At 45.8% G+C, this 21,239-nt stretch overlaps 1 protein-coding gene across 10 annotated transcripts in view; it reads left to right on the forward strand.

Moving 5' to 3' along the window:
- LOC125311205 (spectrin beta chain, non-erythrocytic 1) overlaps window positions 1-21,239 on the forward strand; it is a 90,387-nt gene that overhangs the window by 50,083 nt on the left and 19,065 nt on the right. For all 10 annotated transcript variants that reach the window (XM_048269038.1, XM_048269065.1, XM_048269056.1 and 7 more), the window contains 18 exons: window positions 1,964-2,115; window positions 2,715-2,888; window positions 6,143-6,234; window positions 6,832-6,912; window positions 8,663-8,778; window positions 9,533-9,645; window positions 9,766-9,953; window positions 10,222-10,339; window positions 10,508-10,666; window positions 13,357-13,659; window positions 14,675-14,828; window positions 15,135-15,529; window positions 16,272-16,376; window positions 16,853-17,011; window positions 17,364-17,575; window positions 17,886-18,023; window positions 18,355-18,574; window positions 20,383-20,919. In XM_048269038.1, the coding sequence (XP_048124995.1) occupies window positions 1,964-2,115; window positions 2,715-2,888; window positions 6,143-6,234; window positions 6,832-6,912; window positions 8,663-8,778; window positions 9,533-9,645; window positions 9,766-9,953; window positions 10,222-10,339; window positions 10,508-10,666; window positions 13,357-13,659; window positions 14,675-14,828; window positions 15,135-15,529; window positions 16,272-16,376; window positions 16,853-17,011; window positions 17,364-17,575; window positions 17,886-18,023; window positions 18,355-18,574; window positions 20,383-20,919 (3,416 nt within the window). The remainder of the gene's footprint in view (window positions 1-1,963; window positions 2,116-2,714; window positions 2,889-6,142; window positions 6,235-6,831; window positions 6,913-8,662; window positions 8,779-9,532; window positions 9,646-9,765; window positions 9,954-10,221; window positions 10,340-10,507; window positions 10,667-13,356; window positions 13,660-14,674; window positions 14,829-15,134; window positions 15,530-16,271; window positions 16,377-16,852; window positions 17,012-17,363; window positions 17,576-17,885; window positions 18,024-18,354; window positions 18,575-20,382; window positions 20,920-21,239) is intronic.

A 21,239-nucleotide genomic window follows, 5' to 3' on the forward strand; every position in this document is an offset into this window, starting at 1 on the left:
TGCCAGGAAGGAGAGAGAGTGTGTGTGTGTGTGTGTGTGTGTGTGTCTCCCTAATGGATCCAGAGGGTTTGACCTTGAAACTGCAGTATGCCAGAGCATGATGCCAAACACACGTACGCACACAGACACACACATGCACGCACACACACACACACTTACACACACTGCAGTGGTATTTGCCTGGACTCTGTATTGTTTTAATGTAAACAGACGTATGGGCTCTCAGAGGAGTGTTATGACTAGGCACCTCTGCTAGGCTGACATCTTTAGTCGTGTCATCCACTTGCATGCAGTTTACGTTTACTGGGCAGTTTGGAACACATTAATGTTGACACACTTCTCTAAATGGTATGGAACTGTAAAGAGCGCTATGGGGAGGGCAGTCATCACTCGTCACTTGTGGAGGACTTGATTGCGTAGACTGGCAGAATGCAGTGGCACTAGAATTCATTGTGTGTGTGTGTGTGTGTGTGTGTGTGTGTGTGTGTGTGTGTGTGTGTGTGTGTGTGTGTGTGAGAGAGAGAGAGAAAATGAGATTGGGAGACGGAGTGTGTGTGTTTGATTGATGCAGTCATTCATCCTTCAGTTTGACACATAAGCCTTAATGGAGTTTGAAAACTGTGTGGCTGTTTGTCTGCTCAACAAATTACGAGAGCATGAATATTTATGGGGCTTCGCAGCTCTGGGTAGCTCTTGGGTTCTCTTCAGTATACGGAGAGGAGCAGGTGCTTGAACATTGTGTCTAGCTGTGTGTGTTTGTGTGTGTGTGATAGATAGAGCATTATGGCAACTCTGTGTGTGTGTGAAAGGTAGAGCATCATGACAACTGTGTGTGTATGTGTGTGTGTGTGTGTGCTGTCAATCTTCCAATCTTCTTCCATAACCCAATTCGAATTTCATTCATTATTATTTTTAATAATTGAATTATATTTTAATATTTATTGCTCAAATTTTGCCTATTATTAATATGTATGATGCATCTATATACACTGTATAAACGGGCTTATGCACAGACGTTCTGCCTCTATGTTTGATGACGCCAAATTAGCAAGTATTTCCCGATTGGGGAAAAGTTTGCTTTCTTTTTTTCTATCGGACCGCGATTCCATGAACCATTATGCCTATCAGAGAAGTGACAAAAGCACCGGACATAGCCTAGAGGAGAATTCTTGCCTGCTTTAGCTGCGTGGTTCCTCGTCCTCGGACTGTTTACCTACCTAGCTTGTCATGGTGTAGCGTTATCAGATGTGCACTCAGGCTGCTTGCTGCTACATATTCTGCAGATTACGACATCGTTAGGCTAATTGTTATTTTTCCGTTTTCTGATGGAAATCCCAAAACGTTCCACACATCGCTGAAATGGTCAGGAGTGGTGATCTCCGTGGGTGCATCGCTTCTGCCATATTTAGATTGTGCATTAGACGTGACAAAAGCATTTCGTTTTCACATATTTGCTAAAAAACTCCCCAAAACACCACATTCGTATAGTAATTTCCAAATTCGAATAGTATTGATTTTTTAAATATTCGATTTGTATTCGACTTTAGAAATTCGTTCCAACAGCCCTAGTGTGTGTGTGTTGTGCATTGCAGGCTTGTATTGCTGTGATGTTGCTGTTGCTGCAGTGTTCCTATAGCGACACATCAGTGACTGAAGTTATTCATGAGATGTTTGTCCTGATCAGGAGAAACTCTGCCTGAAGGGGCGCCACTCATTAGCATGAGAAATTAACATTATGCTTTAACATTAACTTTATGCTATACATTTATGGTGCATATGCTTTTATATATATGTAGCTCATATGCTTGTGTGAGTGGTATGTCTGTGGAAAATTATTGTGTGTGTGTGTGTGTGTGTGTGTGTGTGTGTGTGTGTGTGTTTCTGACTGGCAATGAGTGTATCTATATGGGCATTGCAGACTTGCTGCTCTCATGTTAATTCTGCTGCTGTTGGTGTCTTTCAGATGAGCGAGAGGCCGTGCAGAAGAAGACCTTCACCAAGTGGGTGAACTCTCACCTGGGCCGCGTCACCTGTCGCATCGGCGACCTCTACACTGACCTGCGCGATGGACGCATGCTTATCCGCCTGCTGGAGGTTCTCTCTGGAGAACAGCTGGTCAGTTCCCACTCCTTCTCTCCTTTTCTCTCTCTCTCCCTCTTTTTTTCTGGTTTTCTTTTCTATTCCTGTCTTCCATTTGACTTTCTCTGGTATGCACCCCCTTTAATCTGTTCGTGGTCTTCCACAACACACCTCTCTCTGTTGGCTTTTTCCTTCTTTGTCTTATCGGATTCCTTTCTGGGAGCCTTATTCTATTTTCTCCGGCCTGTGCTGGACTCCTTGTTATTTACATAATCATCACATGTCTGTTTCTGTCTGTAATCGCTCTCCAAATCTCCAGCGGTGTCTGTCTGTGCTGTACTTTAATATGCTTCCATTTTCACCGGCTTGTGAAAATGGAAGCTCCTTGTCTCCTCTATAGTGTTGTCTGGTTATCATTGGAATGTGTGTGCATACTTTTCCTCGACAGGTTCATCCATATATTACATTACAAGGACACACACACACACACACACACACACACACTCGCCCAGAGACACATTGGTCTACAATACTATGACTCGGTACTCCCATCCTCAGTAAATACACCTCATGCTGTTTGTCCCACTCTATGATATGTCTAGTGTTGTCCTAACCCCTTTCACTGTCTCCCACAGCCGAAGCCCACTAAGGGGCGCATGCGCATCCACTGCCTGGAGAACGTGGACAAGGCCCTGCAGTTCCTCAAGGAGCAGAAGGTGCACCTGGAGAACATGGGCTCCCACGACATCGTCGACGGCAACCACCGCCTCACGCTCGGACTCATCTGGACCATCATCCTCCGCTTCCAGGTACGATTGGATGGGCAGGTGGTCAGTCCCACAGCAGCCCTTAGTGGACAGATACAAGCCCTGACACATTTCTCAATGTGGTAGTTTGATGATGCATGATATTTAGGTTATGTCATCAGTTGTTGTGATACAGTTTGACTGCTGCCTTTGATTTGAATAAATATTATAATAATAATATTTCAAAAAATATTTTTAAATGACCTTTTTGGTGGTCAGCATTTATCCCTCTATACATTTTGCCCTGGCTAGAGAGATAATGACCATGTTAATGGTCATGGTTATGGTATTTAGCAGACGCTTTTGTCCAAAGTGACAGACAAATAACAACAATACAAAGTTAAATTTAACAGTAAAAATACATTAAGGAGAATATAAATAATAAACAACAATGTCAATTCAATCAATAGCCTAATGAAAATAAATAAATACTATAATATACAAACCATAACACATAAGAAACACTTAATAAACTAAGTGCATGTTGAACAGATATGCCTTTAGACCCCTCTTGAAAGACCCAAAACCATCACAGGAACGGAGAGCATTGGGCAATAAGAGTAATGTTGCAATACCTTTGTTGAAAAACACTGGGCTGACCAGTTCCATTGATTGCTGCTGTAGTTTGCTGGGGCTGTTGTGGCTAATGTGATTAGATCAGATGATTGTGCAGTGGAGTCCTCATCACTTGGAGACTCATTACGCCTCTGGAGTGATGCAGTGTGATTGGCTTGTGTGGTGGATTACACGGACATTGTAATTAGATATTTATGTGATATCCTTATCAAACAGGATACAATTACATGAATGTGTGAGAGTCCTATCATTGTGGAACACAAATCCAAACAGATTGCAAGTTAATTGTCCTACTAATTGGAAAGGCCTGGACGGTGTGAACACTAGTCAGTTTTATGTTCAAGTGTGTGTGTCTATGTGTGTGTAAGAATTGGGCAGAGATGACACCATCGTATCATGGGAGATGTATAAACGCATGGATTATGGACAATCCAGGATCAGAATCCAGTCAGCGTTTGTTTATATTGTTTGAAAAATGCCCCAATTGAATGTGCATTTTAGATACTAAGGGTGTCACGATTCCGATTTTATATCGAAAACGTTCGAAATTACATCTCAATCTCGAACTTCGAATTTAAAAGTAGAATCGACGATGCAGCCACACCCCCAATGTCACATCCAGCATGTATGCCAAGAAGCACAAACGCACGTGCTGAACTGCAGCATCAACACTCCTCTAATTTTAGGCTGCAGCCAGTTAAAATATACACATCAACCTACCGAAATCAAAGCCCCTCTTGCTACTTTGAAATCACCGGTGTGGAAGTACTCGTTCATTCACGTCAATTAAAACTAACTTACCCTACTCAACTTAGCAAGTGAAAAGATGATCTAGTTACAGTCCAAAGTTACTTTAAGGCTTAAAATGCACATTGAGAAGTATCCATGAACACTAACCTTGGGTCTCTTCGAAGTGTGCTGAAACGATCAAATTATAATTCTGTGTTGTTTCATTTCACTATGTTCACGTCTCTGTTTTAGCCTAATGTTGGTTCTGTTTACATTACAACCTCGCGGTTGGAACGCTTTCAAAATAAAAGCCCCCCGAAACAGAAAAGGAAAAGGCCAAAAAGAGTAAATAACATATAAGGAATGCATTAATAGTAATGTTGAAAAAAAGATTGAAAATCGAATCGAATCGTGACTTTAAAATAAAAAAATTGCATCGAATCGAGGATTTGGAGAATCGTGACACCCCTATTAGATACTAATCTCTATTAAGAAGTAAATTATATTAAAGTAAAATTTATTTGTCATTAAATAGCAAACATATCGGTGTCCGAATATCAGACACTGATATGTGATTAGAGCAGAGTGGCCCTGGCTAATGACCACTCGTTGTTAATGACGGAGGTGGCCGGGAGCCAGGCATCAGAGGCTCTGTGACTGGCCCTGTGGATAATCACAGTGGACACTCCCCAGCAAATCGGCCTAATGACCAGAAGCATGCGTATCCAAAGGGCCCCTCTCTCTGAAGCTGAGGCGCCTGCTGCCATCGGTTTCTTGGCCTGTTCCCGTTGAGGTGTGTGTTATGTGTGTGTGTGTGTCTGTTTGTGTGCGTGCGTGCGCACACACGCTTGTTGTGGTTCTTCTGATGTTTTTGCCGAGTCGGTGTAAAGAGTTAGCGCGGTGGTCTGGACAAGGCACAGCGGCACCAGTCATATCAGAAAAAAGCATCTCTCCCCATATTGAGTTACACATCTAAAACAGGAGCATGAATAGGCAGCAAGGGCTCTGTTTACACTGTAGGCAGGGTCATTTTCAGTAAATTGCTCTTGTTTAGGGGTGAGATAGGACTACATTTTGTGTTTGTACCTATATACCGGTAGAATTCCTCCCTGTGATAACAATTTATTATATCTCGAAATTGATGATACAGGTGACCTGTTTATGTTTGTATGTACTGCAAGATGAGCAGCTAACATGTAGAATGAGAACAAAGATGCCAAAAATATCCTGACGTATGGTGATCTAGTGTTAAGTCTATATCGCCCATCGCTGGTTTTGCGTGTTCAGATAACTCTCACTCGGTTAACTTGTCTTCAGGATAGGTCTCTCTCTGTGGTCATTTCTTGTCTTTATAGTCACTCGCATCCATAGGGGCTTTGTGGTCTGTATACGGTGGTTTTGTTGCGGGTTTGTGTGAAGCAGACCAGAGATTCTCACAATCAGCAAAGGGATGTAAAGACAAGAGAAATGGGCTTCCTGCCACCAGTCAGGTGAGCTGCCGTAATGGCCTCTGGTAGTCTTTGAAAATACAAGGGGCCTCATTTGTCATAGCTGCTTAGTGGAATTTTCTAGAAGTTCTGGTCCTGCCAAGATTTGAAACTGGAAAAAGACTTATGTTTTATCTGATGTCCTTCTCTTGTCTACATTCCTTGGCTTAACTGGACTCTGAACTGCCGTCATCTGGTTCATTTCTTATGGAAGCTATTATTTATTGTTGGACTAATGTCGTCTTTCGCACTATACCTTGATTGTTTTCTTTTTTTAAGTCGCTGGACAAAAGCGTACGTCAGCTAAATGAACAAGCGTAGATGTAAATGTCCAGATGAGTGGAGCGGAGTTCTGTGTCTCCGTGTCCTCTGCTGGGGCTGCCCGGTGGCCCAGCCGTGCTGCTGAGGTTTGCGTGTGTGCGCGTCATCTAAATGTGTGCGTCCCTGTGTGTGTGTGTCGTGCAGATCCAGGACATCAGTGTGGAAACAGAGGACAACAAGGAGAAGAAGTCGGCCAAAGACGCTCTGCTCCTCTGGTGCCAGATGAAGACTGCTGGGTAAGAGAGGGCAGAGCACGGAAAGACACACACACACACACACACACACACACACAAACCTAACCCAAAGTTGTTGTGTTTTTCAAACATATAGTTTTGCTTGGCATCACTGCTTTGGAAAAGTCATGCCAGTAAAGATTTGAAATTGGATTTGCATAGGAATGTGAAAATATAAAAGACAGTATGACTAGATGATGTCTAGAGAAAGAAGGAAACCAAGAGAAAGATGGGAGAGAGGAGTGAAGGGTGAAGAGTGTAGGAGGGAAAGAAAAGGGGAGTGAGTGAAGGAGGGAAAGAGAGCAGAGGAAGATGGATGATGGCGTGATTACAAACAAGTGCTTGAGGAAGAGGGAAGACTTAGGTGAGGAGAGAGAAGTGAGGGAGGAGGAGAGAGAAGTGAGGGAGGAGGAGAGAGAAGTGAGGGATGAGAGAGAGAAGTGAGGGATGAGAGCATTTGGGCAGAAAAGAAGATTGGTGAGAAATTAAAATGCAGACTTTAAATGAGTGAATGTTTTGAAAGCGTTTAACTGTCATAGTCATGGTCCACACACACACACACACTGAGTTGAAAATTAACTAGACTTGTGTTCTCTACAGGTATCCCAATGTCAATGTGCACAACTTCACCACCAGCTGGAGAGATGGCCTCGCGTTCAACGCCATCGTCCACAAACACAGGTAATCAATACACACAAACACACATACACACACACACACACACACTTCGCTAGATCACCGAAAAGCAAGCACACCGTTGTACACGCACACACAAGACACGCTAGCACCATGTGCACACTAATACAACCACACACACACACATGCACGTTCGCACACACGCAATCTCTCTCTCCTTTCTCCCCCTCGCCAGTGGGCCCCCGGTGTAAAACTGTCAATCATCCCTCAGCAAATACATTAACAGTGCTCCAGTAAATCAAATAATCATTAGAGTCAAGATTTTATAAGTTGCAGGTTACCGCCACTGCTACTGCAGCCGCTGAATTCTATCTCTAAAGTTTATTAACCCTACCAAACACCTCAGCTGTCGGGCCTGATATATCACCAGCTGCTGCTGAACTCTCCGCAAATGCCGCAGCCAGTGCACGGAACTAATTCTAAAAGCCGCCGGTGCGTATCTGAAGTGCCTTCCCTCTTAAGTGAGCTGTAAGCCCTGTCTTTTGTGTGTGTGAGCAGGCTACTAGAAACGCCCGAGCCTGTCAAAAATGGATGCTGAGACACACAAGTCAGTCACGCACAGTTCCCGTCACGCAAAGCTTTCACTAGTTTTTATGTCTTTGTTTTGAGGGGGGCAATTTGGCTTCTTTTGGTCCCAACAAGGCTGCTGTGAAGCCACCATCCATCTGTCTAGACGATTTACTGTCTCTGGTCCAGACCCCATCCCTCTCCTCTCCTCTCCTCTCCTCTCCTCTCCTCTCCTCTCCTCTCTCTGAACCCCCTCTCCGCCTCTCTAAATTCACATGTGCTGCAGTCAGTGGCCCGGCGCGGCAGCAGCAGTTAGGCTGTATGGAGGGAAAGACAAAGAGGAGCAGGAATAAGTTGACCTACATAAGAAGAATAAAGATCTTGCTCTCTTTTTTCCCCTCTCTCTCTCTCTCTCTCTCTCTCTCTCTCTCCATTACTGCATTAATGCATGAGCCAGGCCTAACTCGCTGCTTCCCTCTGTTGGTGGGTCTTGTTAGGTGTCGTCTAATGGACAAAACGTGTTTTTTGAAGTGGTTACCCACCTGGTTACCCACCTGTCCTTCTCCATCACTGTTCTGTCACAGCAGAGCCAAACCAATCAAATCAGTGAATCCGCATTAGTAGCTCACTGAGAACTGATCTCAGGTCAGTGATGTGAGCTGGCTGCATCATTCAGAAGCTCCACATTAAAAATTCCCTCTGATGCAAGTCACCACTTCCACAGGCTCATCTTACACAATCTCAATTAAGGGCAAATTAGAATGTGGCACACTAGAGCACTTTCTGTCTCTGTTTGATAATTGCTGCACTTAAGAATTGACTTTTACATTAAAAGAAAAGGCACACTTATTAACATGCACTCATTAATGCACACACACACACACACAGGCACACACAACATCTCCTTTCATTAGTAGGAGTGTTAATGCCAGTTAATGCTACCAGTGTAATGCTGCTTTACTCCCTTTCTCAATGAAACACTATTGCATTTTCTACTGAGCACACTGAACGTGGTCTTCCAATGACCTTGGTTTTTATTGTCCATCAGTCACTTTGAGCTCTTCCTTAATTTGGCATCTTTCCCTCTCCATCTATCTCCTCTCTCTCTTTATCTCCCTGTTTCTCTCCCTCTCTCTGTGTGTGTCTCTCTCTCTCTCTCTGTGTCTCTCTCTCTCTCTCTCTCTCTCTCTCTCTCTCCCTCTCTCTCTTTCTCTCTGTCGGCCTACAGATCGGACCTGATCGATTTTGACAACTTGAAGCGCTCCAATGCTCATTATAACCTGCAGAATGCCTTTAACGTGGCTGAGAAGGAGCTGGGCCTGACCAAGCTGCTGGATCCCGAGGGTAAGACTGCCGGTGCATTTGAACACACCACTCGTCTGGACAACTCATGGGGGACCGTGGATGGAATATGGGCGGGAAAATCAAGCATGTTTCCTGCAACTCTACAAACTGATCCAACCAGCCCGGGTTAAATCTGAGCTCAAAGTCCTCATGCTACAAATTCAGCTCTTTTGAAACAGTTTTGGTGCGGTTCAAACACACTACCTCCAATACCTTCAAAATCCTGTTTAACCATGGAGGCTTCACATATGATCAAAGAGGAACACACACACACACACACACACACACACACACACACACACACACACACACACACACACATATAATATACTGAGACAGAGAGTTTTGCACACAGCCATGGTCAGTCAGTTCTCTTTGCAACTTTGGGGATTACCAGAATTAATTACAGATTAAGTGTGAAGTTAAGGCAGTGGACAGATCAGTGTGTGTGTGTGTTTTTGTGAGTGTGTGGGTGTGTGGGCAGGCATGCCCATGCTGGACAGTCTGATGAGGATTTAAGATATGCGTGCTTACTGACTGTGCCTAGGGCAAGTGGGAGCAGACCAGCAGGCATCTCAAGACACACACACGCACACACACACACAGATGCAGGACTCAGTTTTCCTTAGGTGACTTTTGAATAACTTGGTGCTTGTAAGTGTGCTTATCATGTCCTCTCCCTCTCCCTCACTCGTTCCCCCTGTCCTCTCCTTCACTCGTTCCCTCTTTCTCCCCCATCTCTTCCTCTCTGCAGATGTGAATGTGGACCAGCCTGATGAGAAGTCTATTATCACCTATGTGGCCACATACTACCACTACTTCTCCAAGATGAAGGCCCTGGCTGTTGAGGGAAAGAGGATTGGCAAGGTTTGTGTGTGTGTGTGTGTGTGTGATTTCATTCAATTCTGCAACTGTATCAATTGTGTATAGTTACAGCTTATAACTTCTCTAACTTTTTCCCTCTGTCTGTACACCCCCCACCCTTAGGTGCTGGACTATGCCATCGAGGCGGACCAGCTGATAGAGAAGTATGAGACCCTGGCGTCCGAGCTGCTGCAGTGGATTGAGCAGACCATCGTCACGCTCAATGACCGGCAGCTGGCCAACTCCCTCAGCGGTGTGCAGAACCAACTCCAGGCCTTCAACACCTACCGCACCGTGGAGAAGCCTCCCAAGTCAGTCACACACACACACACACACACACACACACAAACATATGACCGTTGTACGCAAATATTTACACAAATATTTACCCTTTCACAAGTGTCCACATAAAGGTGTTTACAGATGCAAAGTAGCAGCCACATGCTCTTAAGTGGAGAGGAGCCTGACGAGCCTGGTATAAATGTTAATGCTCCAGTGCTGGCCAGCAAGGTCCAGTTTTATGAGGTTTTGTTTTGTCTATTTATTTTGTGTTTTGTTTTCTTTGGTTTTGACTCCCAGGTTCACAGAGAAGGGGAACCTGGAGGTGCTGCTGTTCACCATCCAGAGCAAGATGAGGGCTAACAACCAGAAAGTCTACATGCCCAGAGAGGGCAAGCTCATCTCTGACATCAACAAGGTATATGGGCACCATTGCAGTACACAAGTCAGTGTCTTTGAGAAGAGATATTCTCTAATGCATATGCATATCTGCATTTTATCTGCAGTTTTTAAAATGGTGGTGTGTTCTCCTTATCATGAGTGTAAATGATTGACATCTGTTTCTGTGCTGTGATTGGCTGACCAGGCATGGGAGCGTCTGGAGAAGGCGGAGCATGAGCGTGAGCTGGCGCTGAGGAATGAGCTGATTCGCCAGGAGAAGCTGGAAATGCTGGCGGCTCGCTTCGACCGCAAGGCGGCCATGAGAGAAACCTGGCTGAGTGAGAACCAGCGCCTGGTCTCACAGGTAGAACACACACACGCACACGCACACACTCACCAACACACAAACAACTCACACAGCTGTAACACATACACCATAGAGAGTGTATATAGATACACACCAGAGTTTCCGCTAGAAAAAAATGGTACCGGTCAAAGTGATAATTAGTCACATTGAGGAAAACTGGAGACAGGCTATGTAGCTTAAAGAATGACATAATCAGGCTGTATAGAATGCAACGTGTTCATTAGCCTAACTTAAACATGCCTAACAAGATCTAGCCAGTATCTATGTTTTCATGGACAGCAAGAGTCCGCTTCGTTCGTTGTTTTAAAAAGGCTACGTTGTTTGTTGCTGCTACCCACGTTATCTCCAGTGGAGAAATGTTGCTTATTCTGGGAAATGTTTAGTTTCTTTTTCTTTTAGCCCACGGTTCAATGATACAGTTTAATTGTGCCGGAAATTATCAGCGGACCAGCAATCTCCTCGTCGAGGAGGCCCTAACCCTGCAGATTATAGACAGAGAAAGCATAGGCCTACTGTATGCTTTGGGTAAAGAACACAGTTGCATGTCCAGTGTACACAGAGAATGACAGTGTCTTGGAGCTGCCGCACCCCCACAACTCCACTTCCAATGTCACTGATTCCGACAGATAGGCCTACGCCCGACACTTCTGCTTTTTATCTGGGGGTGGTGGAGTTGACCGGACAGACTTCAGACGTTACCAATTTATCATCATCCATCGTGTCTGGCCTCTAAAAAACTTTTAAGGCTAGTCTGCCTGGGCCTGGCCATGTTTGAACCGCCTCACTCATTTGTTTAACATGGACATTTTAAGTGTGCGCTTCTTATTTGAAATGCAGCATAGGCTATGCGTGTTGTTTAATAGCCTACTTTTCAAACGGTAGAGCCTGTTCATTTAAAAACATAGCCAGAGGACGTATAATATAGGCTTACATAATAAGGCTTATTCTGAAATTCAGATTGCGTTAGGGGACGGGATTATTAGCCAATTTCAATCGGACAATTTGACCGGAGAGATTTAATTTTGTCGGACATTTCATTTTTTTTCCGGCCAATGTCTGGTAATTACCGGACAACGGAAACCCTGATACACACACCTCATATCCTGCCAGAAACCAGGTTCTGTCATGTGATAGTTGCCATGGTAACAGCACAGAGTGAGGACAAAAAGCAAGATACTAATGGTGGGAGATGCTATTATAATGTACCTCCTAACATTAATGATCACATTAATGATCAGTCAATGAAGAACCCACAACTCGTTCTCACATTAACCTAAAAATACCTCTCCTCCCCCTCTGTCTACTAGGTTTTTCATCTCTTAATGGCAGTTATGGCAAATAGCAGCACAGAGCTCATGCCTCCCCCACACATCCTCAGGGTGCTGCTTACCTAAAATAGCCCTCTCTCATCTCCGTGCTTCCCAATCCGTGGATGTGTGTGTGGGGGCGTGTGTCGTGGGAGCAGATCTCCTGGCGTCAGTGCTGAAGGTGGAGAGGTGGGCCCAGAGCCCAGGTGTGTTGGTGGGCATGTCTGTGGCACTGGCCCTCATTAGGGGCAGCGCTGGAGCCTGGCCTGGAGCTTGGAGGCCCTCTGTGCCCAGCTGACTGGTGTCCACCGCCACAGCCATGCAGGTGGCAGGCAGTAGCTCAGCAGCACTAACGAGAGAGAGAGAGAGAGAGATGGATGGAAACAGGATGTGTAGAGAGGGAGGAGAAGAATTGAGAGAGAGGGAGAGCAACCGAGAGAAGGCAGGAAGAAAGAGAGAGTAGAGAAGGAGGGCATACAGAGAGAGAGAGAGAAGGATAGAGGAAGAGAGAAAGAGGGAGTTTGAAGAGAGGAGGCGGGAGATGGAGGCAGAGTTGAAAAGAAGATGGAGGGTGGAGGTGGAGGAGAGCGAGGGCTCAGAGAGACGTTTGGAGGAAACCTCTGAGTGGAAGGGACCACATGGGGCTGAGCCTGGGGGAGGAGAGATCAGAGAAGAGCCAAAGCAGACTAAATGAAAGATAAAAGAGGTGTACAAACTGGACAGAGTTTGATCAAAGATCCTTAATATACAATCATTTATCAACCGTCTCTGGTTTGATCTTTCTCATGGAACTCTCCTTCATCTCCCTCGGAGTGTGCCGGTCCTACAGCCCAAACTGTCAGGAGGCATCTTCAACCCCACGCTTTCTAAAAAAAATGCTCAGCTTACCAACTTGTTCTCTCAGCACTCATTTATCATTGTATTGTTAAAGGTGCTGAAAGATATCGGAAACAATGATTACATTTCACCATGTTCCTTGAGATTGTCCTGGTCAAAAATAGAGCAGGACAGCAGAGAGAACATTGACTGCCATCCATGTTCTAATTATGGACTCAAGTGGGCAGTGGATGAAGCACAACATTTTGGTTCTCCGTTACAAATGGACAGAGGCTTCGGGCCAGAATTTCAGGGTAATTTCTAGGGAATTAATATGACAGATTAAGATGGATCCGCAAGCATTTGTTTTTATGGATGAACAAGAGTCTTTAGAGGGCCATTTCCAGCTCAGTAATATTCTGATGTGCGCACACTTCAGTAGCAGCAGCGTAGTAATACTGCATTTACCACATTTATACCTCACTTTGCAGTCCAGTAGCTGGGATATCGACCACCTCTCTAAAGCCCTTTAATCCCATCCTCTCTCTCTCGCTCTATCTGCAGGACAACTTCGGCTGTGATCTGGGTGCGGTGGAGGCGGCCACGCGGAAGCACGAGGCCATCGAGACGGACATCGGCGCGTACGGCGAGCGTGTGGCGGCCGTGGAGGCGGTGGCCCGCGAGCTGGAAAAGGAGAGCTACCACGAGGTGCGGCGCATCGTGGCGCGGCGCGACAACGTCCTGCGGCTTTGGGAGTACCTGAAGGAGCTGCTGGCGGCCCGCCGCGAGCGCCTCAACTCCCACCGGGACCTGCAGCGCCTCCTGCAGGAGATGAGATACATCATGGACTGGATGGCCGACATGAAGGTAACCCATGGCAACGAATTAAACACACCCTAACACACACATGCCAGCACAATACACACAATAATCACACAGAAGGCTATACAAAGTATGCTCATAAACTTCACTTCACACACATAAAGGGACTGTTTAACAGAAACATGTTGACAAAGGTACACTTTCATGTATTTGAATACATCATCTGATACTGAAACCAGCTGTAAAGGATACTTACACATGACAGGATACCAACACCAGGAGATAACATACACATACATCACAAAAGTGCACAGCATCAAAAAAGAGCTTAAGATGAAAGTCAAAGACAGATCAGCACAGAGACCTTTTGAAAAGCACATAAACATTCAGACTACAGACAGGTGACGTATAGAGCCCACATCAGTAAAAGGGTAGCTTAACAGTTTAAGAGTGAAGCTAAGGATTAAGGGTGTCTAAGTATATCACAGACACAGCGCAGGCCAATGAAATCATGTTAATGAGGGAAGTGGATCCCACACGGAAACTCACATTGCTGGCGACCTTCAACAGTGTCAATGACTTTGTTAAGAATTATGTTGGAGATGAACTACCTTGCTCATACCATGCATTGTGCCACATACATTCACATTTCAGCACTACTTTATTGGTGTGTTTTTATGACAGTCATGGTTATCATGTCTTGACTTACTGTGCATGGTTTACTATGACATAATGTTAGCATCACATTATGTTGATATTATTGTGTGTGTGTGTGTGTGTGTGGGGGTCAGGTTCTGTGTTCTAACAGCCATAAACCCGAAGAAATCATCTTGCTACTAAAAGAGTTTACGTTCACACAATTTTTCACACAAACTGCTTAAGTTTCCACTTTGCACAAGTGTATGACTGAAATGACACTGCATTTGGAGATGTTGCCATAACACTAAAACAGTAAACGACGGCACATGCACCCGAGTTGGTATTTGTTTTTAACCATGGCGACCAGCTGTTGTGAATGTTATATGCTGCTCTGTGAGCTGACTTCCTGTGTGTGTTCCAGGGGCGGCTGCAGAGTCAGGACAGCGGTAAGCATCTGCACGATGTGGAGGACCTGCTGCAGAAACACAACCTGGTGGAGGCCGACATCTCCGCTCAGGCCGAGAGGATCAAAGCTGTGCAGGCCAATGCACAGCGCTTCACCTCTGATGGACAGAGTGAGTTTGCACACACACACACACACACACACACACACACACACACACACACATACAGAAAAACAATAGGCCACTGAGCAACATTTTACATCAATAGTAGAGTTTTGTTATTACATGGAGGCTCAGAAACAGAATAAACACAGTACATACTGTTTCACACAGGCACATGCACACACATACATTAACATATTTTCACACTATACAATACAGCATGCAACAATCACAGAGACACACTTACACTGAACTAGAGCAACACGTTCACCTGAATCTTGCGTGTCCACTCACCCCCTCCCCTTCCCCCTCCAGTCTATAAGCCGTGCGACCCCGCACTGGTCAGTGAGAAGGAGGTCCAGCTGGGCCAGGCCTACGAGGAGCTGGGCCTGCTGGCCGGCTCGCGCCGCGCCCGTCTGGAGGAGTCGCGGCGCCTCTGGCAGTTCCTGTGGGAGCTGGGCGAGGAGGCGGCGTGGATCCGCGAGCAGGAGCAGATCCTGGCCGGCGGCGACTGCGGACGCGACCTCTCGTCGGCGCTGCACCTGCTCAGCAAGCACGAGGCCTTCCGCGACGAGATGGCCGCCCGCTACGGCCCGCTGGGCCACAGCATCGCCTCTGGCGAGCAGCTGGTGCGGGAGGGTCACTCCGGTGCGACCGAAGTGACCGAGCGGATCGCCGACGTGCGCGCCCAGTGGGCTCACTTGGAGGAGGTGAGGCGGGATGCAGGGGAGGGAGGAAAATAAATAGAACAATAGAAAGAATAGAACAATGGCAAATATAAAGACAGGAACGAAAAGGATAATGAAGAGATAAGACACATATTATTGTTCCACAACTGGACTCGATTTGGATGAAATGAATGCAAATGTGAAGTAAGTCAATTTGAATGTAAAAATAATTGCAAGGAGAGCAGTGGAAGAGTAAAGAATGAGTTGGAGAGACAGGGAGAGTGAGTTCAGAATAGCACAGGGAATGATGGATGGACTCAGGTACAGAAATGAATGAAGGTCCGTCCCAGTGGTGTGTGATGATGTGAGTTGAGGATTATCTGCTAATAGAGTATTTAGCAGTAAGACGGACAGACGGTTGAGAGGAGAGAAGGAGCAACAGCAGAATGAAGAAAGGAAGAGTCGGATACTGTGTTGGGTAGAAAGAACGAGAGAGAGAGATGGAAGAAAAGCCATTTGTTGGTGACTTAGAGAAGATCCATTGGGCTGAATTTGTTCAGCTGTGTCCAATGTTTAATGAATGTATAATCCTCTGCAAAACAACAGATTGTAATGGCTTTTCTAATTAGAAGCACTATGTACTGAAGGCTGAATGTCTCCATGGAGACTAACCTTCTACTGCTCTCTGTCCTTCTTTTTTTAATCTTTTTTCTCCCTCTCTTCTGTCTGTCCCTCACTTTCGGTCACTGTCCTCCCTCCCTCCCTCTCGGACCCCTCACCCCAGACGTCCCTGCTCAGGGAACAGAGTCTGAAGGAGTCGGTGGCCCTGCACCAGTTCCAGACTGATGCCAATGACATGGAGGCCTGGATCATGGAGACACTCCGACAGGTGACACTGCTGTTACTGCTGCCGCCACCAGCACACACACCAACCACGCTGTGGAAGCCCATAATAGCAAGCCAACAGTAACTGAAGTGTTGGGCTGATACATTTGTAGTAGTACTTTTGCACTCTCTCTGTAGCAGTACTACAACAGAGGTGCGTTCAAATTCCTTGAACAGAGGTGAACGTTCGTAGCGAACATGTTTGTCTAAACAGATAGATTTGAACGATTTTGTGTAAACATTCCATCTCAATGGTAACTCTCCGTCCAACTCCCAACATGTTTGCAGAGAACTACCTTCTCATTGTTGGCGAGTGTTTGCAAACGTTCACAGAAAACTGATGGCAAACAGTTTGCAAACATTCACCTGTTTGTGAATTTGCACGCACCTGCGTTGTAACTGTTCAGTAGGGGGATTCTAAGTGTGTAGTATTGGTCTTGTAACAGTGCAGTAAGTGTGTGTTGTGTGTGTGGGCCGCAGGTGTCTAGTCAGGAGGTGGGCCATGACGAGTTCTCCACCCAGACTCTGGCCCGCAAGCAGAGGGAGGTGGAGGAGGAGATCCAGAGCCACCGCCCTCTCATCGACTCCCTGCACGAGCAGGCCCTCGCACTGCCCGCATCCTTCACACGCTCACCGCAGGTAAAACGCACGCACGCGCACACACACACACACACACACACACACACACACACACACACACACACACACTGCAGGTAGCACTCATACACACCTGCATTCATTAATGTTTATGAAATTATTCTTTGGATTGCTTTTACTGGCAGGGCAATATCTTTATTTTTATTGCCAAAGTAGTAAACAGACTGACACCAAAACTAAACCTGCAATATAATTCTTATCTCTCTCTCATTTCCTATGACTGTATCACTTCCTTGCACTTATTGGTGTCATTCTTTTTCACACACTATTCTCTCCTCGCTCCCTTTCTCTCTCTCTCTCTCTTTCCCTCTATCTCTCTCTCTCTCTCTATCAGGTGGAGGGCCGTCTGCCTGCCATCGAGCAACGATATGAGGAGCTGGAGTCGCTGTCGTCGGCGCGGCGCCGGGCCCTAGAGGGCGCTCTGGCGCTCTACCGCATGTTCAGCGAGGCCGGCGCCTGCCAGCTGTGGGTGGAGGAGAAGGAGCAGTGGCTCCACAGCATGGAGATCCCCACCAAGCTGGAGGACCTGGAGGTGGTGCAGCAGAGGTGAGGGAGAAGGAGAGGGAGAGAAAGAACAAGTGAAGGAGAGGATTAGAGAGGGAGAGGGGGAAGATAAGGGAAGGGTAGGGAGATTGAAGTTGATCTCAACAAAGGAAGATCAATGACTTAGGCAAACAGCGTTGATTAATGATTATATGACGAATAGCACCCTCTAGTGTCAGATAAGTGTATGCGTGGAGAAGAGATGGGGTGATGGATGACTAATATAGGGGGAGCAGATGATGTGTTTGGGCTTTAGAGTGGAGGGGAGATGTTTGTGGGATGATTTGATTTCTCTATTTGTGTTCCTCTCCAGGTTTGAGACTCTGGAGCCAGAGATGAATAATCTAGGCACTCGCGTGACAGATGTCAACCAGGTGGCACAACAGCTGCTGAAGTCCGACGACCGCAGCAAAGACCAGATTAACCAGACACAAGACCAGCTCAATAACAGGTCTGTGGGAAACACACACAGCAATCACACACACTTCCACTCAGTATAGATGCTGTTAAAACACGTTAAAACATGTTTATAACACACACACACACACGCATACTCACATACACTCCTTTGACCACCACGTAAAAATTCTGGATTTGTTTTGCTAATGTGGATTTAAGAATCTTATTTAATCGTATCATTTGTATATCTATGTAGTTTTAATCTCCAATTTATTTAGATTTCTTATACTTTTTTGCCATATTATAGCCATAGATGCTGACCTGGCACTAAACTATTAAACCATAACTACTCCTCCTCTTACTCTCCTCCTGTGTCTCCTCAGGTGGAAGGAGTTCCAGCGGCTGGCTGACCAGAAGAAGCAGGCCCTGGAGTCTGCCCTCAACATCCAGAACTACCACCTGGAGTGCAACGAGATCCAATCGTGGATGAAGGAGAAGACCAAGGTGATCGAGTCCACCCAGGGCCTGGGCAACGACCTGGCCGGCGTCATGGCCCTGCAGCGCAAGCTCACCGGCATGGAGCGAGACCTGGAGGCCATTCAGGTAAAGCACACCTGAGAACCACAGGTTTATGTAGAGCATTCAGCTGAAGCACTTCTGAAAACAAGATCGCACATAGACCTTATGGGAAAATCACACCTTAGGTCATACAAGTAAACTACACCTTGGTAAACCACACCTTGAAACTACAGGTTTCTTAGACTAGGCAGGTAAAGCACACCACATACCACAAACCAAATATCATGTAGGTCCTATAGGTGACTGACATATGATAACTGAAGCTTACCTAAGGCATACAGGTGACCTGAGACTACAGGTTGCACACAACTCTCAGGTAAAGCACACCTTAGACTGAAAGTTACGCCAAAGGTTGTGTCACTCTCACGTTAACAAATCTGAGAGTTCAGACTGGGTGAAGTTAGCCATACACTGGCTGATCACACATCTAAACCAGACATTACGTGTACAGGTAAAAAACCACAGACTGAACTACAGATTACGTGGACCGTCAGGTTAAATTAGACCTGTGAATAAGACATATGGGTTGTAGGGGTTGCCAGACAGGTAATACAAACCCAAGGCGGAGACAAAATGTTCCCTGGAGAAAGAGGGAGCCTGTTTCTACCCAGTGTGGCAGGAACTCATTATGCCTGCTAGATATGGTGGGACGTGTTGACATGCTCCTTTGACAGCATATGATTTAGTTTGACATGGAGCATTAGCAGCTGACTCAAGATGGATGGCACCATGGCGGGGCTGGGGTGGGAGGCCAGACACTACATTATGCAGCTTTGAGAAACATCCTGTGAGAAGAACTCAAAAGTAGTATAACTCAGGCTTACACTGGCTTATTTGTTCCCTAGAATGCAAATTTGTGTTATCATATTCATTGGTATGACTCAACTGTGAAAAGAGGTTACATGCAGAGGAAGAGAAGCAGAGAGCATTAGAAAGTCAACACCATCTTAGTAAAATAAAGTAAAGACCCACTGAATGTCATTTTTTCTTTAATTTTTTTGTGAAGTTAACAGTGATTCCTACTGTTGTTTGTTAGAGATTCCCCAGACTGAAGGGAAATGGCACCTTGATAAGGATCACATTCTGCAGAGGCTATTGATGCCTTAGACAAATGCTGACGGGGTTCTAGTGGTTTGACAGCATGTCTGACATACTGACAGTTTGTTGCGTAATGTCTGACTTTTACGTGCATCTGGACACCATATCCTTTCCTGTCAGTTAGTAGTTATTCTGCTCAATGACAAATGATGCTCCCGAGCTGGAGTAATACGTTAGGAATGTTTGGGAATGCTTGTGGGCAATGCATAGCAACCTAAACAACTGTAGGATAAATAATCAAGTGAAAATGAACATAGAAAGTGGAGGATAAAGACATGATGATTTTTTAAATATATATATATATATATATAGTTTGGTTCCAAAGCTATATCTCCATCAACTTTAAAATGTCAGGCTATTTAATTGTGTATTTCAGGTAATATCAATCAAATTGCAGTTTATGTTGTTTTGATTGAGTAAAGATAAATCAAGTAACAATACCCAATTACATTTTAACTCAAATTACTTGGAAAACAAAATGTAAAAAAAAAATATTTATGAAAAATCATTAAAATGGTGGATATAGCGTTTTGGAACCAAACTCTTCATATATTTTTATATTATTTATTTTTTTAATATTTCAGTCAATTTATTTAATAATGTGACAATGTAATTGAATTTTATAAAATGTTGTAATGACTTGTAGATGTGTAATGATATGTGTATAAGAGTAAAGTCCCATGTTCCAGTTTTGAGATGAAATTCTTCTCATGATGCCCTGTGGCCCCCTGCAGGGTAAGCTGGACGATCTGCGGAAGGAGGCAGAGAAGCTGACCGAGGAGCACCCGGACCAGGCCCAGGAGATCCAGATGCGCCTGGCCGAGATCCAGGACGTGTGGGAGGAGCTCAATGCCACCATGAAGAAGCGCGAGGAGTCTTTGGGCGAAGCGTCCAAGCTGCAGGGCTTCCTGCGCGACCTGGACGACTTCCAGTCGTGGCTGTCGCGCACGCAGACGGCCGTGGCGTCCGAGGACATCCCCACGTCGATGGCCGAGGCCGAGCAGCTGCTCACGCAGCACGAGGCCATCAAGAACGAGGTGGACAACTACCGCGAGGACTACGAGCGCATGCGCGCCACGGGGGCCGAAGTGACCCAGGGCCAGACGGACGCCCAGCACATGTTCCTGGCCCAGCGGCTGCAGGCGCTGGACACAGGCTGGCACGAGCTACGCCGCATGTGGGAGAACCGCCACGCGCTGCTGGCCCAGGCCTTCGACTTCCAGACGTTCCTGAGGGACGCCAAGCAGGCCGAGGGCTTCCTCAACAGCCAGGTGAGGGAGGGGAGGATGCTGAAGGAAGGAATGGAAGTAGAATGGGAATGTATGAGAGAGACTGAGAACAGATGCATGTGTATGGATGGAGATATGGGTGGGACATGATTGATGATTTGGAGGAAGGGGCACAGAATGAAGGATGAAAGAAGACAAAAGTGTGTGTGTGTGTGTGCACGTGTGCATGTGTGTGTTGTGTGTGTGTGTGTGTGTGTGTGTGTACAGAAGCATAGAAATATGGATTGAGGGAGTGTGCGAGTGTGGGGGAAAGACATAAGTAAGTGTAAAAGAGTGTAAAAGGGTTTGGGAGGAAATATGTG

Source organism: Alosa alosa, chromosome 2 (assembly GCF_017589495.1).
Source record: "Alosa alosa isolate M-15738 ecotype Scorff River chromosome 2, AALO_Geno_1.1, whole genome shotgun sequence".
Taxonomy (NCBI): Eukaryota; Metazoa; Chordata; class Actinopteri; order Clupeiformes; family Clupeidae; genus Alosa; species Alosa alosa.